This window comes from Onychostoma macrolepis, chromosome 01, assembly GCF_012432095.1.
Source record: "Onychostoma macrolepis isolate SWU-2019 chromosome 01, ASM1243209v1, whole genome shotgun sequence".
Lineage (NCBI taxonomy): Eukaryota > Metazoa > Chordata > Actinopteri > Cypriniformes > Cyprinidae > Onychostoma > Onychostoma macrolepis.
The window spans coordinates 37623011-37650317 of NC_081155.1; the positions used below are offsets into that span (position 1 = coordinate 37623011).

A 27307-nucleotide genomic window follows, 5' to 3' on the forward strand; every position below is an offset into this window, starting at 1 on the left:
TCAGTAGTCTTACTTTTTGTCCTTGTTTTTTTTTTTTTCTTTACATTCCTATATTGTGGATCTGTGCTTAATAAAAACATTGTCATGCTTTTATTTTGATTTATTATGTAAATTCTAGGATCTTCCTTTCCTTAAACCATGGGTACTTTGATGTGAATGGAATTTATATTGAATAACGGTATTACAGATTCACTCTGATCTAAAAAGGTGTGTTTGAAGAGCTTTGCTTTCTACAATTTGAATTTGAAATAGATCAAAGGTTTACATGAATTGAACTATTTGTCTCTGAGTACATGGCATGCAGTGAAACCTTTAGTTTGCAGAGACACTAAATGAAACAGGTTAGCATAATGTCTAGTATTGTGCATTGGTTAATATAGGAATCTTATTTAGGGATGGTGTCTCAGCTAGTTAATTGGAATATCAGACAGCAGAGTGTGCGGTCTAGACAGGTCTATCTAATGTCTGTGTGTGTCCTTGTGTAAAGTGAAGCAGGCTGTAATAACCCCAAGGGCGGTGAAAATCCAAGGCCTTGTGGCCACCTCACAGTTCTGCATTAAGGTCACCCACAATCACCTCTATGAGTCAGCAATTCCCTGCAGATATCATATACATCTCACCCCAAAACCCCTATATTGAGCACAATAAAGATCATCTCCATCACAAAGCCCGCTACATGCAGCCCATCTCAATGATCTATATTTAGTCATTATGTGTTGTTCACAATGCTGAGCTATTTCCCCAAACTACAAAATTATAAATTTGCACAAACTACTATATGCAAGCACTATGCAAGATGTATTGCATAATGAATTTGTAAGAGTATTATCTTATGCTGATCTTCTATGTATCCAAAAAAGAAATAAGTAAAAATAAAAACGTTTAAAAAAAACTCAGTCAATAAATGGTGGACGTTTATATATTTTGTTAGTCAATTTTTGTCAAGTATAACAGAATTCTTCTACGCTGTTTGATCATTTTTAATATTCTAATGGCAGTAAAAAAATCCAGTAATTCAATTTCACTACAAACTACTTTCACATTAATGAAGTATTTTCATTGATTTTTCCAAAGAAACCTTATAAAAATGTGACTAAAACTTCTTGATGAGTAAACTAGTCACATAAATTATTTCCTCAAGCACTTCTGATAAAAATGCTGCTGCTTGTTTGCGAACTTTTTACTAGGTGTTTCACTTAAAATAATTAACCATAATTAATTTTATAATCCCACAAGTTTCAAGAACTGTATTTTCTTCGATAAAAACAACAGTTGCTCAGAACAAATTAAAAAGAAATGTCAAGTTTACGTTGCACATTGTTTGCTGAGGCCCCCTAGTGGACCTCGTCCCCTTTGTTTAAGAACCACAGATGCAAATGCAGTTGTTGTTCTTTAAAAATATATTTTATATATACAAAACGTTTAATAAAATATTAATAACATGTTAAGCTAGTAACTATTTCTATAAGATTCTGTCATGCATATGTAACTAATTGTATAACAAAACTATTTCATGCTGTTTGATCATTTGTAATATTCGAACATCAGTAAAAATCCAGCTATTTGATTTCACTACAAATATTTAAATAAACAAGAATCCGTATTTCATATTATTCCCAATGTTGCAGTATTGATTCAAGGTAAAAAAAAAAACAACAAAAAAAAACACACACATCTGTATTGTATTGATAAGGTGCACTTTATGCATGAATAGTGAATTAGACATTTGCAACCCTAGTGAAAAATACGCAAATATAATTAAATGTATTTGAAATACATCTATTTCATTCTAACTATACTGCAAATTCATTTACATATTCATGTACCTAATAAAAATAATGTACAATAGTACTTTTGGTATACTAAACCGGAAACTTAAAGTCTGCTAAATTGGAACAACTAATTATGTACTGTCTTAATACACTTTAATTGTGCTGAAGACCAACTAAAGATATACGTAAGTATATTTGATTGTGCTAAAGTGGAACTATTGCAACTATACTTTAGGTACACTTTAAATATCACATTTAAAGACCAGTATTATTTAAAGATCATACAATCCTCATCAATAGTGACATTAAAACACAAGAAGTGTGCATTGTGCACAAGTAGTACTTCAATTAAAGTTTAAGATTTTAGTATCAATAAGTCTCGAGTGATATGTTAGTAAATATGTTAATAGATTTGAACTATACTTAGTATGAAATAAATGTATTTTAAATATTTTACTTTTTAATAGTGTTGGGTATTTACTAATTTTTTGTAAAATAGTTTTGTTTGTGTGAGAAACTCATATATATATATATATATATATATATATATATATATATATATATATAAACATTTAAATAAGTAAGAATTCATATTTTATATTTTTTCCAATGTTGCAGTATTGATTCTAGGTAATAAACCTAAAAAAAAAAAAGTACATCTGTATTGTATTGATAAGGTGCACTGTATGCATGAATAGTGAATTTGCAATAGTGTTGGGTATTACTATTTTTGTAAAATAGTTTTTGTGTGAGAAACTCATCATATATATATATATATATGTGTGTGTGTGTGTGTGTGTTTGGCAGTAATGTAAATGCCCTGATGACTCGGAGATAGAGAGCGAGACTGCTGGGTTACATTCTGGTTGTTGTAAGATGATCCCTCCTCCTCCAGAGCTGACGGTGTAAGCGAGTGCTGCTCGAGACAGGAAGGGCTGCTGAGCACTGAATGCTAACAAGGGGGAGAGAGAGTACATGTCCACGGCGAGCGGAAAGGTGGGGGGTTCAACAGCGAGATATGGAGAAATACAATTAACCTGCAATGTGCCAACGCCAAATTCACGCCGATCACAACCATCCTCACCACCGATCATCATCCTCATCCTCACCGCCACCAACAGCGCGAGCGTCCTCGTCTTTTTTCTCCTAAGTGAAATGTATCGGGACTGCATGGGATCTTTTTTCTGACAATGGAGATTGAGAATATCGTGGCCAACACCGTGCTGCTGAAGGCGAGGGAAGGTAAGAGACGCGCAATGGCGCAATCAATTAAAGCATGAACGCGTCCTAATGAATCCCGTATTAACTTTATCACGGACGAGGCTGAATTCAGCGTCTTATTGGATCTGAGTATATTCTCCACATCTGTACACAGTCTTGAATGGGCTTTCAAAAGTGCTCTCTGATAAATAGCATCTCATTTAGTATGCTAGTACGCACTTACTATGCTCAGTCTCCTCTGTCAGACCCCTAATGGAGGTTACTGTGTATTTTTCCCTGGATTCATAACGCAGAGACCGCAGTGTACACCCATCCCCGTCTCTTCACCTGGGAGGGAGGTTGAACTGCAGTTGTAGGCCGCAAGGTTGCCCCTCTGTCTGCGCACAAAGGAGTACACTGTGATAGGAGTGAGGTCGGTTTGCTCCTTGCTGGACCACTGTCTTATCTGTGATAAATTAGGTATTATTGGACCACTCGATTCTGATTGGGCAAGCGCGGCATTGAGCGCTCAAATGTGTCCTTTTTTTGTTGTTGTTTGTTTTACTGTCGAATAGGATATTTTACCGTTGCCCATGGCAACGTTCCTTCGCTACTTTCATGTTTCGCGTATCACTCCGCATCAACGCAAGTTTGGCGAATCAAAAGTTTAGTACACAGTAGCCTAATAAAAAATGACCTCGGATGACAGAATTTATTTGAAAGTCGGCATGAAATTAAAATTCAGCTCTTTTTTTTTTTTTTTGACCTCGTAATTTTTAATTGAAATATCATAATTGGATCCTCTAGTAAAAACAGCAGACTTTCTAGTGATGTATGCAGGACTTTGCTAATCACTTTGTCTACTCAAATCATGCCTACTTTTGAGTGCAATAAAGGGTTGTGGCTAGAATGGATACAGCTACGGCCAGAAATGATGCAAAATCTCTCCATAAAATAACAATAAATTAAATTTGCTACCATTCTGTTTTATTATATTTGTCTACACCTACCCCAACCCTAAACCTACCCCTTACAATAATGCAAATACAGGGGGAGAACGTAACACTTTTTGACTTTCTCAGTTTATGTAAATCCACACGGGGTTCAGAATATAATTTTTTATTCACAGTAATTTCACACTTGTCTAGTACAAATATGTCGCTTTGTATCATAATTACAGTGTATACGTTTTTCTTTATTTACCCTCAAAAAATGGAAGTGAAATGTGACAATATGCCCCGCAGGTTGGGCACATTGTAACATTTGAGGGGCACGTTGTAACATGACCATATCTGATCTCATGAAAAAAAATGTACAAAAAAAATGTACAAGACAAACAAAAATATTTTGTCATTAAAATAGGGCTGGGCGATAAATCGATTTTATGGATTAACTCGAATGTGTAGTTCACATCGATTTGTTTGAATGAAAATCGGATCTCGCATGGCAGTAAATAATACGATGATATGAGCAATACAGAGATTTCATAAAAACATTTAAAAAACAAGCAGGGCTATAACATAACCCATAAAAAAACTCACACCGTGTCTACACCGGTCATGAGGGGGGGAATCGATTTAAATCAGAATCGGATTTTTGTGGAAAAATCGGGATTTTTTTTAGGCCATATCGCCCAGCCCTACATTAAAATAAAATAAAAAAATTTTTCGAATGAAATAATGACTTTTTTAAGAATTAAAAATAGACAATGAACACATTACAGCCATGCTTAGGATGGCCCACATGAATGTACATTTTGTTATGCTAGCATGTGTGGAAATATTTAAATGACGTGCGTTACTTTGTGCCCAGCGCTCCCCTAATTATTGTTGTTCAGCTTGACAAAAATTATGCAATATTGATGTCCGCATGCCCAGTAAGCCCTGGTGGCCATAGCTGTATCCCTTCTAGCCTTAACCGCAACAAAGGGGCAGTCACACTTTTAATTCTATTAATTTCCATTGATATGGATGCAAATGTGAAGATGTTTCACGAATTTGTGCCATATGACCAATAAATCAATATGTCATTTGTAATGTGATGAAATTACGACGTCATTTCATGACCATTGCAGTGTCAGAAGAAATTTAGCTTTCTCAAACTTATAAAGATGTGTCTGTAATTCCATGTAATTGTGGCTTTTGATAAATGTTTAGTAGAAGTGGCTCAGGTGCCCCAAGAAAATAAAATGATAATACTAGAACTATTTTTCTTTGCAGAAGCTTTAAAATTGAGATGAAACTGTAGCAGCGATAGAGCTTTTCTTCTATATTGAGGCTTACGTCTGAGTGTATTATATAACAGATTATCAAAAAATAGAAAATGTTGGGGACTTGGTTGTATGCATCGGTTGTTAATTTGATTTTGAGAATTTTACAAGGTTAAAGTAATCACATACAATAAGATCTATATGAATTTTCATTTCATGCCAACTTTAAGATAATCTGCTCAATATTTCTATTATTTATTTGCGAGGTTATCATGAAATGCTCTTGGAATTGAGTATCTTCAAAACAGTAGCTTTCAACCTGGGACATAGAGGGCCTAAGCAAAAATTAAAACAGCCTGACTAACTTTGTCAAATTGAAAATATTTGAATAAAATTCAAATATGTGACGATTAAAATCGGTTGAGATGCTAAACAAATCACAATTCAATTAGGTATAGGAGTTTATATGAATGTATGTCTGAGGGGAACTTACTGTCTTTAGAAAAGTTTAGATGGTATTTATTATTTTCATCTTGCCTCTGTATAATGCATATTAAAGTTCATAGTGCTGCTTTGTTTACAGCGGAAACCATGGAAACGCTTTAAGCGCCACCTGCTGGCAGAGACTGAATCTGCATCTCATTCAGCTCATCTGCTGTTTCTGTTTCATGCAGATATTTTTTTGTGTATAGTTTCACAAAACTGAAGTCAGACCGTTCTGTTTTTGCTTCAAATTTCGAAATTATACAATCTAATTTAGATTAAAAACTGCTCATGTTGCATGTAGGGCTGTCGCGATTCGTCGATTTTAGTCGACTAGTCGATTTTTAAAAATCATCGACTTCATTTTGCTCGCATCGACTAACCGGCAAAATACCGGAAGTGGCGCATTTCATGGACCAGAATCCATAAAACACATTATTAGACTATTTTCCAAGGCTGCATGATATATTAAACCCATTTAAAAATCATAATTAAGCATAATTGTGAATTCACAAACGCTATCATTTAATAAAATAATTATATGCGATGCAGTTCTAATACAGTCTATGCGCTTTAATTATGAACACGCATGTAGGTTACGTAGCTCCACAGAAACTGTTATCATTTACATGTGTGGAGCGTCTCAAACTCCATCTCTGCATGTTGTTGTGAGTTTGGGTTTATTATAACGTTCATCTGGGAACGCAATGTGCGCCATTTCATCAGATTTGTAAGGTAAATCATTTATAAATCTACACAAACACAGGAGAATATATCGCGATTTCAAAATAAAAGCTCAAACCCCTACTCTGAGTTTACAGGTTTTGATGTCCACATATTCATTTAATTTCAGTGGCTATAGCATTTCTGTCCTGTAGCATTCTTGGCCAAATATTAAAGATTAAGTGGACATTTAAATTAAATGGTTCTTGTCAGTATTAAACAAGGATTAGATTGCGCAGTAATGTGTAAAAATAATCATCAGGCCTAGGTTGTTATGCATAATGTACATTAGCTCTATTGTTTATAATACTTTATGTATTTTAACAGTTTTGTTCTATAAAACCATATGATTTCTTGCTTTTGATACTTTATTTGAACTAATTATTATTGCATCATTGCTATTATATATGTATTTTAAGTCATTTTAAAATCTATTGTTCACTTAAATCTATTTTTATTACCAAAAAAAAAAATTATATAATTATAGGGCCCTATGAAATCCGTTTTATTTCCCACATTTTTTTTTTCCATTTTCATTTTTCTATTCTCTTTCTTTTAATAATCAAAAGCATCTCCAATTAATTGATTTTATATTTAAAAAAGTATTTTTTTATTATTATTTTTTTTTTCAGAAATACTACACATTTACATTAATCACATTTCATTTGGTTTAATAAAATACTCTTAAGTAAAATTGTTGATTTTTTTTTTGTGGGAAATCAATTGCTTAGATTAATCGATTAATATTTTTATTTGTGTTACTTATTTATTTGATTTGGGGCTTGTTTTAAAAATTCAGTTTAATTTTGTTATTTACATTAGGCTATATTTACATTTTGTTATTTAGCAGATGCTTTTATCCAAAGCTACTTACAAATGAGGACAATAGAAGCAATCAAAACCAACGAAAGAGTGCTATATTATTATATTATTATAGTGCTATATTTCAACAGCATTGTCATCATTACAGCAGAAGTACTGAAAGAAATATCTTAGCCTACATAGCAGGTAGCTTTGTATATTCTTGGACAATCGTGGTCTAAATAGATTGAAAACCACTGCTTCTTTATAAGGCTTTTTTTTGTTCACAGTTGCGTCAGTAGCTTTCTATTTTCTGAGTGTGTTAGTTGACTTGATATTCTTCATTTCTTGTTTTGTTAGAGGAAGTAACAGGTTGTTTCAAAAATAGGGCTGTTTTTTATGATAGGGCCGAAAAAAATTCATTTCTGAAGTTTTCAAAAATTATTACATTAATAAAGTTTACAAATGCAAAGGTTTCATCAAATTATTTAGGTATTTAGCATTTTCTAGGATCTATCTTTCATCAAATGGTTTAGGTAGTTAGCATTACATTTTGATTGTTTAATTTGTAAATTTTATTTCGATTTTTATTTCATTTTTTAATTTTATAAATCTTTAAAATTAGATTAATTTATAGATTTTAGTTAGATTTTATTTTTATTTGATACATTTTATATCATTTAAATTTAGATTATTTAATTTCATATGTTTTATTTAGATTTTATTTTTATTTTATAAACTTTATACATGATTCAAACGAATGTACAAAGGAAAGCAACTGGTCATTATTTCTCGTAAGTTTTTCCACAGTTTTTAAACTTCTTATTGCCTTAATCTTGCAATTATTATGAGCTCATAAATGCTGTAAGCACAGTCATTTTTTTATTAAAAGCAAAATGCCGTTTAAAATATTTTTAGATGGAGTACAACAGGACATGCCAACTTTCCAAAAGTGTTTTATGTCAACTTCCCAAATACATTTTAGAGGAATGCTGAAACGGCATAATCTTTGTGTTTCTTCAAAGGTGTGTGTTTCTGTTTGTGTCAAATAATGAGGAAATAGTTGGAATTATTGCATGTCTGTAGGCAAATTGATTTGCAGTGAAAGTGTTTATCTGATTTTCTTGTTTTCAGCCAGTCATCTTGCTCTTCTTCCTGTTTATCTTGTTGTGCCATTATGTAAATACAGAAAATATGTTTGTCTAGCTTTACATTAACTGTTCCAAAACTGCTTAAATGCTTGACTTGCATAGACAGACCTTTGACTCATGGCATATTATTGTCTCTTTCCTTGTCTCACTTCAGCGGTCGCTAATTTCTGTACTTCTAGTGTAGATTGCACAAAGTGTATCGTTTGTGAGGGTTTGACTGGTCAAACAGCTCAGTGGTTGTGTGTGTGCGTGTGTGCATGTTATTGCATTAGTATTGAGTGAGTGATGTGTTGTCTATGTATAATCAAATGCAAGAATGAACATGTTGTACTATGTGCATCTGTGCAGTGTGAATTAACATGTTAGATCTTAATTATAATTAGGCGAGACTGCTGTTTATATTAGATGTAGATCACAATGCCAATAAATTACCAAATCTAAATATTTTTAATGGATGTAAATGTAGTTAATTGCGTTAAAAACTGAACACTGAACACTGAACTCATAGTATGAGACACCAGTTGAAAATTAGTGAGGTTAGATGGGATTCAACAGCCAAAGACATTTATACGCATGTGTACATACACCAACAACCGCTCTCTCAGACAGATTGACAGGCTTGATTGCAAAACACATTGCTATGGATTTCATAAGGAAATGAAACAAACAATAAGATGCAGATTAATCACCCTCTTCTTACCCCTAAAGTATTTGACCGCCCAAGGGTAATTTCAGAGGCCAGCAGTTCTCAGTCTGTGTGTTTTTTCAAGAGCATGACTTGTAAGGCTGTCTGTAATGTTGCTGGAATTTGCAGTCACTGAAATTACAGTAAATCCTGGAGGATAAACTCTTCTCATTCCTCTGTTTTGAGGAAAACTGTTATCCCGGGAATGCTTTTGGCCTCAAGACGGCAAACTTTTGATTGCACTCTTGTATGCTGCTTGCATGTTTTGCATTAAACAATTATGTGAAAACAAGGTCTGATTATTATTTCAAATGATCGTACAGGTTCAAACTTTGCCAGCTGTCATGATCTCTCTAAAGGCAATGCTCTTTTGGTATTAATAGCATTGATTACAGATGTATGGAGGAATGTTTGTTTGTTTGATTGATTCAGTAATCAGGAAAAATAATGAGAGATTGGAGACTGAAGAAAGGATTTCTGGAAAACTTGTGTTTCTGGCCTTTGTGACAGGGGGTTATTCAATTTTTTTTAAACATTTTAGGTATGAATATTTTATATATCAGTTTACTGATTGTCAGCAAGCAAAGTCTGTGCACGTGGATGTACACGTTTTTTTTTTTTTTTTCACACTCGTGTGGAATGTCAATGCCAAAAAAGCTGTTGTTTTAACCACAAATACAGACTGACAAATAATAGTAAAGAGGCATAATGTTGATTTTAAATGTAAATTGAGTTCATCTTAATAGTTTCTCACCTTCTCTCTCATAGGAGGAGGAGGGAAACGGAACGGGCGGAGCAAGAAATGGAAGGAGATGCTTAAACTGCCTCATGTCAGCCTCTGTGAGGAACTTCGACGCACTATCGGTAAGATGGATGTATGAAAGAGAGCATTCAGAAAATCCGCATTTGGACTCACAAAAACATGGTACTTCAAGCTTGAATTGCTTTAGTGGTTGGAAAATCCCTCCAAACAGAATTTAGATACGGTTCAAGGGGCATGATTAATTGTGTTCATTTTTTATCGCATTTCATGTTTTTTTTATATTAAATTGCACTAAACTGACAGCCCTAGTTTCAAGGTATTAAAAATACCAGTTTGTTTGTATTTGTATACAGACAAACAGTCATAGTTGTGCAGGGACTGGATACCCTCCAACCACAGTGGGGTTTTTAGTGGCTTAAATGAAAGTTTGCAAGTAATATTCTCTCTCATTAGTGTGATTTGATGTTGTTTAAGAGTTGTCCATCTGGCTGACATATAGAATATTATTACGTTACATGTAGCACATAAAGGGTGACCTATAAGTGGATGTGTTTGTATTTGTTTTTTAGTTTATATATATATATATATATGAAGAGTTCATTTGCAAAAACAGATAATTCCGTTTTTAACAGTTTTCAAAAATCATGTTTTTTTCATTGTGCATTCCAATAAATCTCAAACAAACTGCAGTTGGGTTATTTAGATTAGGTTAAAAAATAACTAAAAAATACAGCTAACTAACACAATAAAAACATGATAACATAATAAAAAACATGATTTTTGAAAATTAAAAAAAGCAGAGTTATGTGTTTTTGCAAATAAACTCTTCATATATAAAGTTTTGTCAGATTTATAATATTAGCCATTATCAGCCATTAAAACCTTGATTTTAAATAAGAATCACTTGATTCCATTAAATTAGGGGTTAAATAATTATGTGCAGATACCGTTGTACCGTATTTTTCACCCATAGTTAATGAATTTCACAAAACGTTTTTATTTTTTTTTACTTGTTGCACCTTGTGTACCTTAAAGGCAGTACATAGTAAAAAAAAAGATATATATTATTTGTTTCCTTCAAAGGGTTGGTTTATTTTGTGGTGCACTAAACAAAGAATACTTACTAGTGTATTCCTCATTAAAGGCTTTATATTGTTTAGAATGTTGCTGTCAGTTAAAAATGTATTCTGGTGTGTGGGCAGGTGTGTGTGTGTTTGCGTCAGACAGCTGTAGACCTTGGCTCATGAGAGGAAGTCCCGGCTGAGGCCGTTTCCTCTTGGCCCAGAATCCACCAGGCCCGTAGGGTTCCAGAGAGTCCTGCAGCACAGGGCTCAGCTTGAGCTCTGCTCACCATCACTGTGATTTAGTGTCGTGGCTGAATGCTGAGTTTTGCACTTTGTGTGTGTATGGAGGAAATATTTTATTAAAGGGGTCATATCATACATTTAAAGCATTTTATTTTTTTTCCCTAAGGTCCACAAAAATGTTAGTCAAGGGCTTTGCACCTCAGACAGTCTGAATTAGGTTTTTCACCTGATTTTCCACCCTCTCTGGTACATTCCATGAATGTGGTACAATTTTGTGTCAGGTGATTTTATTTCTAAATAAAGGCACAAATTTCATGTTTTTCTGTGAGACCTATTAACATGCCATTAAAAGTATCTAATATTAAACAGATAATGGTATACCTTTTTAAAATATTTGAACCCTTTCCAACAATGACTGTAGCATAAATGAGGGGCTCATATGCAACTATTACGAAAGCTTCATATGCTCACTAATGCTTCAGAAGGAAACACGATGCATTAAGAGCCTGGATTTGAAGATCAGGGTAAATTGAATTTGTTTTGTTTTCTGGAAAACATGTAAGTATCTTCTGAAGGGCAGTGCTAAATGAAAAAATATGATGTTTAGGCAAAATAAGAAAAATGTACACATTTTCATTCTGTTCAAATGTTTACACCCCTGGCTCGTTTTTCCTTCTGGAGCATCAGTGACCATTTGAGCCTTTTGTAATGGTGCATTTTGCAAATGCAAATAACATAACAAAACATCGTGTTTTGGTAAAATAAAATAATTAACATTTTGCATATACTGCAAAGTGTATGTCAAATCTTGACCAGAACTGTATATATTTTATCAACATTTTTAAATCAATAGTTTCATATTTCTCCATCTTCAATTTAATCAACATTCACATTGCTCTTTTGTTAAAGCTGTAAAGTACAAAGTCTTGAACCTTTGTCTTTTCTTCTGATTTTCAAAAATGTTTTTGCTTCAAATCAAATTTGTAATGTTGTGATTCATTTTGTAGCTGGATGGTTTTTTTCATGGCTTATAACTTTAATAATTTTATTCCCCTTTGGGGAAAATGAATGGGAAAATACCGAAACCAAGACTGCTGAAGAAGTATTTCAATTCTTCAACTAATTTTTTAACATAGTTTCGATAAATGGCCTCATTGCATTTGATTTGTGAAAGTTTCACTGTGTTTTCATATTACAATGAACTCTTTTATTTCAAAAGGTCAATTTAATGTTTAATAATATGACCCTTAAAAGATTATAGATGAGGAAAATCATCATATCACAATGATAGGTTTAACCCTCTTTCTGTCTCTCGTTTATCACTTTCAGAGAGGGATTACACAAGCCTTTGTGAGAAGCAACCAATTGGTCGTCAGTTGTTTCGGCAGTTCTGTGACACTCAGCCCAAATTACGGCGGTGCATAGAGTTCCTGGATTCTGTGGTATGAAACCTCTGCACCTCTCTTTAACCCGTCAAAAATTGAATTGTTCTCTCACCTTCACTCTAATGGAATACACATTTTGTGCACCCTAACACTCTTAAACATAAAGGTACCATAAGTTTAATAATTTGAAGAAGCTTTTTCCCACTATAAAATACTTTTTGTGCAACCAAAAGGTTCTATGAATCAAAGATTCCAATGAAGAACATTTATTTTTAAGAGTGTACTGACTGTCTACTAAATTCTGTGATTTCAGCATTATTTGTGTGTGTGTGGTTGTTTAGGCAATGTATCAGGTGGCTCCGGATGAGAAGAGAAGAGACGTCGGTTTAAATATTTTAGACACATATTTTAATAATGGGGTAAATATTCAATTTTTGCTTGCATGCAGTTGTTCACACACACTCCTGCGTGCATGAGTTGCTGAATTAATGACTGAACTTGAAACTTTTCTCTCCTTTTTTTTTAAATTGCACACTATCAACCGCTCTTCCTGTTTTCTCTCCCTCCTTCCCATACTGTAGTCGGCAGCTCATCTACCAGAGATCGCTCAGGATGTGGTTGGGGACTGCAGGCAGAAACTGGAACAGAGTCCCTGTAAAGAGCTGTTTCAGGCGTGTACCAGGTAATAACAATGTTATTTCAAAGCAAGCCAGTTCATTTGCCAGCCACCTACTGCAGGTAACAGCTAGGCTAATTTACTGTCAAGCAACATCTTTCCAACAACCTATGGTGAAAAAATAATCTCCAAGACACTTTCCCAAGTTTGATTCAATATTATACTACCTATTGATAATTTAGAGTCAGTATGATTTATTTAATGTTTCTGAAAGAAGCATCAAGGCTGCATTTATTTGATCTAAAATACAGTAAAACAGTATTACTGGTAAATATTTTTATAATTTAAACTTTTTAAAAAATATATATTAAAGAAATATCAAGGCTGCATTTATTTGATCTCAAATACAGTAATACTGGTAAATATTTTTATACTTAAAAAAAATTATTTTCAATTTGATCCTGTAAAAACATTTTACAGGTATTCTTTGATGAATAGAAAGTTCAAAAGGACAGCATTTCTTTGAAACAGAAATCATTTGTATCGTTATAAATGTCTTTACTGTCACTTTTCAATTGAATGCATCCTTGTTATTGACTTTTTGACTCCAAATGGGCAAGTGGTAGTGAATATTCTCAAATCATGCTTAATAGTGTTTGTTTATCTTTGTTGAGCGTTATGATTTCTCAGGCTGTGAAATTTTAGCGTGCAACTTGGTACTTACTGTGCTGGTCAAAATTTAGATATGATTTGACCTTCTGCTCATGGTCTTAAAAACCTGTTACTAAATAACAACTTAAAATTTTATTCTGTTTGTCACACAAAGCTATTGTATGACTTTAGAAGACATGGAGTTTTATATATATATATTTTTTTTGTATATTTGGTACTTGAAATCTCCAATTCACATGCACATTAATTATATTCAAAAGACATTATTCTTTCCACATTATTCTTAAAAACAAATCACCATCATGAGCGTAATTAATATTGCCAGACCTTAAATTCTTTTGGTTGAACTATTCCTTTAAGAAAACGCAGTAGGCTTGTCCATGTGTTACACATGCTAGTTATTTAGTTTATGTTTGGAATGTCAAAACTGAAGTGGAATCAGTGATTTATCCACCTCTGTTTGTGGTGATACGTTTATGGATCTCAGTTTGTGTTTTTTTACTGGTATTAGTGTGAAGACTTACGGTTCTAGAATGAACCGTTAGCTGTAGTCATACTGTTTGTCCGAGTAAAGTAAACACGTGACTTTGAATCTAAACAGAGTTTTGTGTGTTTGTGTTTTGCCTCAGTCAGTCTTTTAGTTCTGTTTAGTTTAGGCTTCCTTTCTGTTTGAGAGGGGGTGAGGCGGAGTACTTTAACCCTTCCTGTTAAATCTCTATGGGCACTGTGTTTGTTAAAGTGTGTGTTTATGTATTTGAGTGTGATAGTGTGTGTGATGTTAGAGGGTAAGATGGCATCAGTTGCGTGAGGCTCATCTGCAATCACACTTGTACACGTCATCATTTGAGTTTTGAAGAGTTGCAACCAACAAATAGAGATGCTACAAACTTAATTAGGTTTTTCATGGCATACAAGCACACATCGAGGTATAAGTTGTTTTGTTTTTGCATGATATCCAGTCTTATTTATTTCTGTTTGGAATTCATTTATATCAGTTATGATGAGTAGCTTGTGGCAGTACTATGGTACGATGATGGTATTTGGTATTTTGATATATACTGTATAATTATCATATTCATGCACCATGGCATTTGTATGGTCTCTACACATTCCTCAAGCATTCCTTCTGTTTTTTTTTTCAGGATAGTTCGTGAATATTTAAGTGGAGAGCCATTCTCAGCGTATCAGGAGACAATGTACTTTTCCCGTTTTCTTCAGTGGAAGTGGTTGGAGAGGTGAGTAGCATCTCTATCAACCTTTCTGATTTTATGATGAATTTCGCTTTTATGATGGATTATATAACACCTACAGTTTCTAAAGCTTTAACATGACCTACATAGTTTTAATAAAATCATCCTTAATTGCAATGGCACTAGTTGGAAAAAAAGCCATTATATTGCATCCAGCTCTATTTCTGAAATGATTGAGTTTTGTGCATTGAATTGACTTGAACTGTATTTTATTTGCAGGCAACCAGTTACCAAAAACACTTTTAGACACTACAGGGTATTGGGCAAGGGCGGATTTGGTGAGGTGGGTAATTTCATTACTGTTAGATCAGTATTTGAGGATCTGACATGAATATATCGTAAAAACCATGTCATATATTTCAAAATCATCTTAAACTATTCTAAACAAGTCTGTTATTTTGTAATGATTGTGAGTGCAGTTTTATGACCTTTTTAATTGTCACACAGCAGGACTATTTAAAGGTGCATGGTTATTTTTTGCTAAAAAAAGAAAAAGTGTTACACATATAGAAATGAATAATACTTTAGAGAAATAAAATTAATAGTTAGGTGCACTAATTGCTTCCTGATTCTTTCCACTAGGTTTGTGCCTGCCAGGTTCGTGCCACTGGTAAGATGTACGCCTGTAAAAAGCTGGAGAAGAAACGGGTGAAGAAAAGAAAAGGTGAAGCAATGGCATTAAATGAAAAACGCATTTTAGAAAAAGTTAACAGTAGTTTTGTAGTAAGTACTACTTTCTTTTTATTCCTCATTTTTACTTTTATCTTAACCTGTCGTCTCAGTTGCATGCTGGTCTTGTCTGTATTATTTGTGCAACAAACATTTGACTCCACTCTCTGTGATTCAGTTTCTGTGAGGTTCTCAACAGAGGGAAAATATTCCAAATATTTCAGGCAAATATTAATGTGCTTATCATGGGATAAATCTTGTCTGGAGTAGTAGTTCATAACGAATTGCTATGAATTGAATCATTTTCAGTACCTCCTGACTAGCTAAATCATAGAGAGATGCAGCTATTTGGCTGTGATCCCAAATATCAACCATTTAATATTTGCTGTGTAAAAAAAGAATTTAAGCTCTTTACATGGTAAACAAATATTCAAACAAAGCATATATCCTCAAGCAGTCAAATTACAACCTTGAAATAGTCGCAAACACACTTTATAGTGGAAACACATCCCTGATTTGTTCATATGTGACCCTGGACCACAAAACCAGTCATAAGGTCAATTTTTTGGAACTGAGATTTATACATAATCTGAAAGCTTTCCATTGATGTATGGTTTGTTTGGATAGGACTCCAACATTGGATAGGATTTGGCCGAGAGACAACTATTTGAAAATCTGGAATCTGAGGGTGCAATAAAAACCAAATATTGAGAAAATCGCCTTTAAAGTTGTCCAAATGAACTCCTTAGCAATGCATATTACTAATCAAAAATTAAGTTTTGATATATTTACAGTAGAAAATGTAGAAAATGTCTTCATGGAACTTTACTTAATATCCTAATGATTTTTCTATTCCAATGTGTTGTTTCAAACAAAAATAGAGGAATCAAGGGATACTGTTCCATTGTATGGTTCTCATTTATCCTTTCAATAAATTGCAACTGGGTTATTGGAGTATTTTTCTCCATGTAAAAATTCTTGAAGAAAGTGGCTGAAGCTTTGAACCAAACCAGTCAGAAAAATTAGATTTTTGATTTTTGAAGTTTGTATTATTTATTTTCTTCCATGGAACTCTTTATATTTCAGTATTGTTTATATACTATTAAAGCTTTTTCAGTATTTTGAATTGGCTTTTATTTTTTAGATTTTGAGTTTCCACTTTATTTAAAAAATTATTTCAGTTGAGTTTTAAAATATTTATATTTTATTTACAGTACGTCAGGTTTATTTCAATTACTAAAAATGCTTTGAATAGTTTTAGTTTTAGTTTAGTTTAACACTAACAACACTGCCATAGAAAACACAGGAATATGTTAAGCAGAATATTCTGGCTGCTTTTTCTAGAAATGACTCTAGCTGTCAAACTCCAAAAATGCACCAAAATCCATCCAACTCGTGTTCTCATGCACATTCAGATATGGCACCTCAAGGCATGTTGCAGCAGCTTTGATGTCAGAAATCAGTTTGTTCCTGTCATTAGACTTAAGTAAACAAAGATTTCCAATTATTCACATTTTGGTCTGTTCTTTACACAAAGATATTGTATGGCCTCAGAGGTCTAATATTATAGTGTACAAGTCATATGGACCACTTTTTGTGATGCTTTTTGGATCATTATTGGAGCTTGACAGCCTCAGTTCCCATTTTCTTTTAGTGAATGGAGAAGAGTGACCAGGACATTCGGCAAAATTTCTCCTTTTGAGTTCCACAGATGAAAAAAAAAAAAAAAAAAAAACTTTAGCATGACACAAAGTAAATAATTTTCTATTTTGGCTTAACTATTCCTTTAAATAATTTGATGCCTTTGTACTTTTTCTTTTGGAATTCTAAACATCCAAAACCTTTTTTTTTTTTTTTTTAAAGAGACCAGTCATAGCATTTGATCAAAAACACAGTAAAATTATGAGAATTTAAAATAGCTTTCTATTTGAATATATGTTCAAATCTATCTTCATTCATGTGGTGGCAAAGCTACATTTTCAGCAGCCATTACTCCAGCCTTTTTAAATTATATGTTGGAATTTGGTAGCACAGTAAACATTCTAGAACCTCTAAAACAATGGATTTTAAAAGAGACCAACCAGCCGAACATGTGTTCAGACATAGCACCCAGTGCCTGCAGTGTAATGTCGGCCTCTGATTCATTCCACTACAGCTGTAGAGCACCTGAGCCTCTGTCCATCCACCCACACACTAACACACAAGCTCATACAGACACACACGGCCAGATACACACACAGGTGAGCTGTGCTCAGCATTGCAGCTGTGTGCAAATGTCTTTTAGGCGTGTAACATGCATCTAAATTTAAAAGAAAGACAATGTGTGTGTGTTTCTGTGTGCAAGAGCATGCATGTGTGTGTGTGTGTGTCTCTGTGCGCATTCATGCTACAGGCAGGAGCGATTGCTTCTCATGAACTACTTCACAAATGAGAACATCTCTGTTTCCTAGCAACGCTGACCAAACAGCAGCGTTAGAGAGCGGAGTCAAGTGCTCTAAACCCTAAACCCACACACACACACATACATGCGCGCACACTCACAATTCAGCCCCAGAGTTCATTCAGTATGTATAAACAGACTCATGTTTAAAAGTTGGGGATGACAAGTAAACTCTTACAGTATAAAGTGACATAATGCTGTGACTAATATGAGCTGAGTTTGATGAGAAACAGCTTGTGCTCTCTTCGCTGTTTCTCTGACTTTGTCTTCACCCTACTATTCATTTGTAAACTAACTAAATAGATAACTGAAGATCTGCATGATTACGTGTATAATTATATATGTATATATACTGTATGTATGAAGAGTTTATTTGCAAAAACAGATAACTCCATTTTTATTCATTTTCATAAATCATGTTTGTTTGTTTTTTTGTTACCATGTTTTTATTGTGTTAGTTAGCTGTATTTTTTTTAGTTATTATTATTTAATCAAAACAACCCAACTGCAGTTTGATTGATATTAATTGGAATTCAGGATAAAAACATGATTTTTTTAAACATTTAGTTATCTGTTTTTGCAAATGAACTCTTCATATGTCTTTATATAGTTATGTTTGATTGCTCTCGAATTAAATTTAAAATGTTTGAGGTTGGTAAAAAAAAAAATTAATTAATTAAAAAAAAAATTATATATATATATATATATATATATATATATATATATATAATTTTTTTGTATTATGCTCATTTAGGCTGTTTTGTTTTTGTTTGTTTTTTATTCATGATAAAATACAGTAAAAAAAAGCTTTCTAAAATTAAAATGTCACTTTTGATCAATTTAATGCATCCTTTCTGAATAAAATTATGCATGTCTTTAAATATATCATTCTATAGAATTAGCATCTATAGTATAATACACTCCAGAGTCATTTGTTTCATATTTTAAAAACACTGCTGCAGACATAATAAATGACCCGACTGCTTTAGTTTGTAAGCACTCATATCGGCTCCCATTGCCATTATGTTTCACATAATGATGTGAAGGGTCCTTTTATAGTCCTCGTGGTCTTGTAGAGCTGCAGGTTCACACAGTAACATCAGCTTCTTGTTTGAGTTCACAGTCCTTTCCCACATCTGTCTACTTCTGACACCTAACCACCCACAATGTTGGGTGTAACCGCTGAAGGGTAAGAACCCCTCCTTAACACAGTGGTTTTCAGCTTCTGCAGTGGTCCTCCTCGCGCGTCATTCAGCAGATCACAGAGGACATGCTGATGTAAAATTATAATACACTGCATGCTGTATGATGTAGCCTTTGTGGTTTGCTAAAAGTCAAACATCACCATCATTACCACAACACACAGAACACTTAATATTAGCTTTGCAACTTAGTTAGTCCTGCACTGTTCAATAGAAATGAATGATGCCTTAAATTCTATGTCTGTTGAATAGAGGTGTGTGGTTACTCTATTAGTCTCTATGCTAGTAAAAAAAATAAAAATCTAAATAAATACAGTAATGGAGATGCTGTGATGGCTAAAATCATATACAGGACATTTCCTGTGTGTCCATTTTGGATCGTATAGTTTAGTCTGTTTCTTCAGGCATAACCCTGTGGAGTTTTAAAATGTGTTTCTGTATATTCCAGGTGCCAGTCATCCGGATGATTTATGTGAAAGTGTTCACACCTGAAAAAACATTCTCATGAGCTACATTTGACTGTTTGACATGCACCACTAAGTTTCATGTATCCTTTCTTCATGAATAGATAACAATGCACCTCTTTTTCCTTCCTAGGTTTGTTTGGCATATGCATATGAGACTAAGGACGCTCTGTGTTTGGTGTTGACTATAATGAACGGTGGTGACCTGAAGTTTCATATCTATAACATGGGAAACTCAGGCTTCGATGAACAGCGTGCCATCTTTTATGCAGCAGAGATCTGCTGTGGCTTAGAGGACCTTCATCGAGAGAGGATCATCTACAGGTGTGTTTATTAATCTCAACACACTCACATTTTACAATGTTTAAATGCATTTCGCAGAAATCTGAAAATTTTCCAGTATGTGAATGATAAAAGGTCTACAGATTCTGTCTAGTATTAACTCAGGACTTTTTTCTTTGTTTTGCGTGAAATTGTTTTTGAAGATACTGAACAGTGGAAGGCTTAGCAATGTTTGGCTGTGTGATTTGAATATATTTACATTTTTAGGTATATTTTTTGAATGTAAGGCTTTGCTTTCCGTCTATATTGGCAGGCATCGTATTCTATGCAAAATGAATATAAACAAATTTTGATTTTTTTGCATTTTGTCTACGCCTGTAATTCAAAACAGATTAGCAGATTCAGGAAACAGTTCATATGGAATTACCTGGTCACAGAAGTGCTAGTAATACAGCAGGATTAATATAGCATAAGTTTGGGATTTTTTTTAAAGAAATGAACACTTAGTCAGCAAGGACATATTAAATTGACCAAAAAGACATTCATAATGTTACAAAAGATTTCTATTTCAAGTAAATGCTGTTGTTTTGATCTTATCTTTATATTTATCAAAGAATCCTGGGGAAAAAAAGTATCATGTATCATGGTTTCCATAAAAATATTATGCAGCTAAAACTTATCAGCACTGATAATAATAAGATTGTTTCTTGAGCACCAAACCAGCATATTAGAATGATTTCTGAAGGATCGTGTGACACTGAAGACTGAAAATTCAGCTTTACAATCACTGAAATAAATTACATTTTAAAATATATTAAACTAGAAAACAGTTTTGTAACTGTAATATTTAAGAATATTCTGTTTTCCTGGGTTTTTGATCAAATACATTCTTCTGGTGACCAGAAGACTTGGTAACACTTTATTTTAAGGTGTCCTTGTAATAAATTATGCAAAATTGCATGCAAGTACCCCTAAGCCAAACCCTAACCATATAGCAAGTACATGTAGTTATATGTATATATAATTACACTGTAACAAGGGCACCTTAAAATAAAGTGTAACCAAAGACTTCTTTAAAAAAAAGTTTTTGCATTTTTAAAAATTGAAGTTATTAGATTTCAACTGTGTGTAAAATGAATGTATTCCCTGTTTTTGCAGAGACTTGAAGCCTGAGAATATTCTCCTTGATGACCGTGGTAAGCTGTTTTTATTCACTACCACGTTTTATGGCCTGTTTTTGCTTCTGTTTATCTTATTTACACATATCTACACTTGGGGGTGGACTCTTGAGTTTTGCTAGTAGGGAACAACATAGCAACTACCTAGCAACCACATAGCAATGCCTTGGCGTTCACCCAGAACACAGTTTTGCACAAGCATACACTACTAGATTTTCTTCATAAAATGTAAACACCTTATTCAGATCATTAAGCTCTAAGGGAAACATTCTTTTTACCTGTGCCATTTTGAAGGATGTCCTGTTTGGACATGTCAGGAATGATAATACTGCAGGTTTTAATGAGATGCTGTTCTCCAGGGCACATTCGTATTTCTGATCTGGGACTGGCCGTCCAAATTCCAGAGGGTGAGACGATACGAGGGCGCGTTGGCACGGTGGGATACATGGGTAAGAGCCAAACGCATTCCGTATCTCTTTAGCAGTACTTGTCCTGGAGTGTTTGACTTCATACTTCTCTCCATGTGTTTTTAGCACCGGAGGTCATTCAGAATGAAAGCTACACCTTCAGTCCCGACTGGTGGGGTTTGGGCTGCCTGATATTCGAAATGATTCAGGGTCAGTCTCCTTTCCGTCGCCGCAAAGAGCGGGTGAAGCGAGAGGAGGTGGACCGCCGTGTGTGCGAGGACCAGGAGGAATACACTGAGAAGTTCGCTGAAGATGCTAAAGACATCTGCCGACAGGTGCAGACCTAATGCTCTTTGTGGGTTTTTGTGCTATTGCAACTTTAAAATAATGTCAGAATGATCATATTTATGAGATGAGAACACATGAACAATGCCACGGTGTCATTTTAACTAGTGGGAAAAAGTTAATCTTAATGTATTCATTTATTCAAAGATACAGTAAAATGTCATTCATAAATGCAGTACATCTCTATTATTAACTTGTTTTCATTTCTACGATAAAATTAACTTTATTTTTGGCAGGCATTCATTTGTTTATTATTATTTATCATGAAAGAATGTAGTTATGTTTAAATATATTACTACTCTTTGAGAAACCTATGATCAGTAAATCAAAGGAATGTGGAAATAAGCAACATTTATTAAATAATTTATGATATTTGTAAATAAAAATGAGCTTTTACCTTGAAAATTATGTTTTTAATTTTTAAGTAATGATTAGAAGTGTACATTCATATATATTTAAGGTGAAAGGAAAATCTTATTTTACTTAATTTTACACTACATCAGTGTTATTTTAGTATTATACTGTATTATACTGTATATATATATATATATATATTATATATAGTTAGTTCTAATATTTAATATTTATGTTTTATTTCAGTGAACAAAAACAATTTTAATCGTCTTAATTTTACAGTAGTTAATGAAAACAATGCTGCGCCACATTGCATTTTTAGGGTCATTAATTTAAAAAATGTTTTGAAAGTGCTATACGTTTTTTTTAAAGCATCAGCTAGTTGTACATGTCTTGTAAAGAACTTGTCATGTGTTTAAACTAAATTTTATTTAATTATTTTAATTTTACACTCAGAATTAAGTTGAAATGTTGGCTGCAATATGTAATATTTTCTACATGGGAAGAAGTCCATGTGTAGTTGTGGAGGAGTGTGTGTTGTTTGGTCCTCTCTCCTGGTGTCATGGAAGACTGCGACCTCAGGGTCACTTTCTCTTCCACTGGGATTTCAGCCTCACTTCTTTCCCTCTCTTTTCCTGGGCTCCACAGTTGTTATGTAAAGATCCAAAGGAGCGTTTGGGGTGTCGAGGCTGTGGAGCGGCTGAAGTCAAACAGCATCCTATTTTCCGAAACATCAACTTCAAGCGATTGGAGGCCAACATGCTAGACCCGCCGTTCTGTCCTGATGTGAGTTATTCATGGGCATTTATTCATTTTTATCTGCTTGATTAAAAAGACTCCTACTGGACTAAGCGTGTTAGGATTTTAGGACTAAGTGGATGCTGGTCATATTCAATGTTTTTTTTTTTTTTAATAGCCACGTGCTGTGTATTGCAAGGATGTTCTGGACATAGAGCAGTTTTCTACAGTCAAAGGTGTAAACCTGGACCCTACAGATGATGACTTCTACCACAAGTTTGTAACAGGAAGTGTCTCCATCCCATGGCAAAATGAGGTACTTCATTCTGGTCACTAGGGGATAATAATAAACTACTTGGGTTTGCAGCATTGGTTGGTCTTTTGCTCAGCAAGGCTGCATTTATTTAATCAAAAATACAGTAAATGCAGTAATATTGTGAAATATTTTTGCAATTTAAAACAACTGTTTTCCACATCAGTATATTTTAAAATGTCATTTATTCCTGTGATGGCAAAGCATCATTACTCCAGTATTCAGTGTCACATGATATTTCAGAAATGATTTGGTGCTCAAGAAACATTTCTTTTTATTATCAATTTTGTAAACAGTTGCTCTGTTTCATACTTTTCTCAGGTTTTTTTTGTCGTTGTTGTTGAATAGAAAGTACAAAAGAACAGCATTTATTTAAACTAAAAATATTTTATAATATTATAAATATAATCTTTCCTGTCACTTTAGATCAATTTAATTTTATAGCTCTGTGCTCTTGTAATATGTCAACTTTTAGGGCTTTTTAGGAGAAACATCTGAGACAAAGTTAAGTGAGAGACAACTCACTTGTTGAGATTAGATTATCGATCAGTCTAAATGGTAATGTAGTCATGATGTGAAATAGAGATGGATTGTGCACTGTACAGTTGTGTGTGTGTGTGTGTTTGATTTCAGATGATTGAGATGGAGTGCTTTAAAGAGATTAATGTGTTCGAGATGGATGGAGCACTGTGTTCTGATCTGGATGTGAACAAGCCAAATCCAGCACCCAAGCGAGGATTCTTCTACCGTTTATTCCACCGAGAGGCAAGTGCTAGCGTGCCGCCCGCTGCGCTCAAAGGGGGTGGGGCTTGAGGTATTTTCTGGCTCTTTCCAAACAGACCTTCCTACCTTCATCTTTTGATTTTATTGCCAATGCATCTTTGTTTACCTTTTATGAACTCAAATGGTAAAACCATCTCTGCATGGCCAAACTCAGACATTGTTCATATATGAAATGTAAACTGACAAATATACTCGTTGTTAAAGTCAACATGAAACAATGTTTGCAACCTATTTTGCTTCCGTAATGTTACATATTACAACTAAAACAGGATATAAAACAATAAAGAGTTTTGATTTCATGTTGACTTTAAGCCTTGCAGTATGAATGTTGTCAGTCTCTTTCTGTGTGTGTGTGTGTGTGTGTGTGTGTGTTTATGTGGTGATGGGGACAAACCTCTACAACACTGTTACAAACTGAGCCTTTAATTTAGGTTTATTCTTACTAACCCTAACCAGAGTAATACAAACCTCAAAGCTGATGACTAGTCAGTTTGACGTTTGAATTTTTGTGGTTTACCACTTATTGCAGAGTTTTGTTGTTTAAATGACAGCTGATTCCAGTTCATACTTTAACTGTGTAGGTTTGTGCTGAGACTAAAAAGCTGCCACTGGGTGCCAATAATTTCACCTCCAATTTAAAATATCTATTTCAAAGTTTCAAGTTTCCAAAAACTCTAATGAAAACAAACTAGTGAAAACTAAAAGCAGTCTAGTGACAGTGTTTTCTAAGTGATTGAAAAATAGGCTGAAATTAAAATTCATAATGAAGAAAATTACACAATAAATGTGATGCAATGTTAGAGTATTGATTCTTGGTGCATTTGGGTGATCTGTTACTGAATTTATATTAAAATTATTTTAAAGTAGCTAAAAATGATAATGTGAATAATCACATGCACTCTACTTTGATATCTTCCTGCATTTCATTAAAATTACTTAATAGGCACTTGTAGGTTTGTTTTGGTAAATAATTTAAATAGAAAATAATACTTTTATATACTTTATATGTGTGTTATATATATATATATATATATATATATATATATATTTTTTTTTTTTTTTTTAGTTTGCACACTGAACCTGTGTTGGAGCTCTTAATTTTGAACTCTCAAAGTGCACCAGATAGATAATTTTAACTTTAAATATGTCCAGAATTTTCTTATGGGGAGCATGTCCTCGGACCCCCCCAGAGAGACCGAGGTCCACCCACCACAGTCTCACAAAATCCTGTGGGAAACCCTATATATATACGTATAAACACTGTATGTATGCGTGTGTGTGTATATGTGTGTGTGTGTGTGTATATGTGTGTTTGTGTGTGTGTGTGTGTGTGTGTGTGTGTGTGTGTGTGCGTGTATGTATACACATACAATGGAACTTTTTGCCTTAGAAATTTCACTAATGTGACCACACATTTAGAAACACTAATATTTGCCATGTTAGTGTGTATAATCTTCACTACGTCTGATATATTGTTACTGTGCTCTTCATCATTTCCAGGTTTGTTTTAGGAGTGCCAACAGTGAGGAGGAGGAGCCATCTTGACCTAAAACCACTCCCACTTCCCATCAGCTGCCAATCAGAATGCTAAACGTATGAATGTTCAACTGTATTTATGAACTGTATTAAACTGTATCATAATTAAAGTAAAGGGTATGAGTTTAAAGAATTTTGTACATTTGTACTTGAATTATGTGTAGATGTATATTTTCACTAAAGGTTGTATTGTACAAAAAGCCATAGAAATACCACTTGAATGCATATATAATGTTTTTATTGTTATTATTTTTCATCTGTACTGAATATGAAATGTGTATTTCTTTTTAAGCACAATATAAACACTCACTTTTATTTTTTTAATGCTAACCTCCTGTTAGCGCTGCCTTTTGTTTGTACGTTAGATTGTTTGGCTGGACAGATTTGGTGCGCTTGTTTTGTACAGTGGGGTAAGATAAATTAACATAAAGAAAGGAGTACAAATGATCCATTCATCATTATCATTTCTAGTGGTCAGCTGAAATGGGTTGATGGCTGATGGTCAATTGCTGATAAAAACTGTATAGTCTACATATACAGTGGGGTCCAAAAGTCTGACAACGCTAATTTCTAATTCAGTGCAATTTTTAAATACAAATTATATGATCAGAATAACAATTTGAGTAAAGGTTGAATTGGAAATTAACCAGAATATTACAATGCGTCAAACCAAATTTGTTTATTTGATTAGTAAACTACACAAAAAAAAAACATTGGTGTAGAAACAATTTTCACTCAGAAAATGCTAGTAAATGCACTCCAGTGTTTTATTTACAAATTCGAAAAATCATTTTTACAGTGTAGCAATCTGATATACTTCATGTTCATTTTTCTGTTTTAAATGTTTTCATTCTTTTAAAGCATTCTGTTTATTTCTAGTTTTAAAATACAATGTAGAATCCTACATTTTCAGTGTAGCCTCAGACTTATGAACTCCACTGTATATATTTTTCAAACAAAAATTGTGTTTTGACAAAGCTTTCGGTGGATTTTTGTACTGATACAAGGAAGCGTTAACACTTGTGTTACTGATAATGGGAGTGCCAGTAGCTAGTGCCAATAGCCTCAAAATGACCAAATATCGGACAATTAATTAGCCTGACTGATATATCAGTCTGTTTCTAGTCATGACCATTTCCCCATAGCTTCCATGCAGTTCATGCAGTTGTAAAGAAGTGCATGAACAAGTAATTCCTACATCTTGGATCTTTGTGCATCAGGTGACTAATACCTGTTTTGGTCATGTGCATAAACAAAACAAAAACACACATTTGTTCTAATTTTGAAACAATCGGACATATTGCGTAATTGCCCACTGATAAACAGTTTACAGTGGCTGATACCAGTGCCGATATCTAGAGAGCAGGATGGCTGATGTAATGCTGAAATATATATAAGTAAATAATTAATTTAAAGGAATAGTTCACCCAAAAATTTAAATTTAGGTCATACAAGATGTAGATCAGTTTGTTTCTACATTGGAAGAGATTTGGTGAAATGTAACACTCTGTCACTTGCTAACCAATGGATCCTCTGCAGTGAATGGGTGCCGTCAGAATGAGAGTCCTATAACAGCTGA

General features: G+C 33.7%; 1 protein-coding gene across 3 annotated transcripts; it reads left to right on the plus strand.

Moving 5' to 3' along the window:
- The first annotated feature begins 2643 nt into the window (after positions 1 to 2643).
- grk4 (G protein-coupled receptor kinase 4) lies at positions 2644 to 27211 on the plus strand. Of its 3 annotated transcripts, none has more exons than XM_058774437.1 (16): positions 2644 to 3014; positions 9793 to 9888; positions 12424 to 12536; positions 12821 to 12898; positions 13061 to 13161; positions 14910 to 15002; positions 15237 to 15300; positions 15600 to 15740; positions 19926 to 20116; positions 21233 to 21270; positions 21612 to 21701; positions 21786 to 21994; positions 23007 to 23144; positions 23275 to 23412; positions 24043 to 24174; positions 25693 to 27211. In XM_058774437.1, exons 1-16 carry the CDS (start codon positions 2963 to 2965, stop codon positions 25735 to 25737), a joined length of 1719 nt encoding a protein of 572 aa, XP_058630420.1. In that variant the 5' UTR covers positions 2644 to 2962; the 3' UTR covers positions 25738 to 27211. The 3 variants fall into 3 exon arrangements, with proteins under 3 accessions (XP_058630420.1, XP_058630419.1, XP_058630421.1); XM_058774436.1 differs by having other exon boundaries at positions 2645 to 3014; positions 24043 to 24223; positions 25693 to 27206; XM_058774438.1 differs by lacking the exon at positions 12821 to 12898 and having other exon boundaries at positions 2645 to 3014; positions 24043 to 24223; positions 25693 to 27205.
- The last annotated feature ends 96 nt before the right edge of the window (positions 27212 to 27307 follow it).

Excerpts from the sequence above, each read along its gene's own strand:
- grk4 (XM_058774436.1), top strand. The coding sequence starts at position 2,963 with ATGGAGATTGAGAATATCGTGGCCAACACCGTGCTGCTGAAGGCGAGG. Across the intron at positions 13,162-14,909 it reads CTGTTTCAGGCGTGTACCAG|GATAGTTCGTGAATATTTAA; the intron begins GTAATAACAATG and ends TTTTTTTTTCAG. Across the intron at positions 15,741-19,925 it reads AAGTTAACAGTAGTTTTGTA|GTTTGTTTGGCATATGCATA; the intron begins GTAAGTACTACT and ends TTTCCTTCCTAG.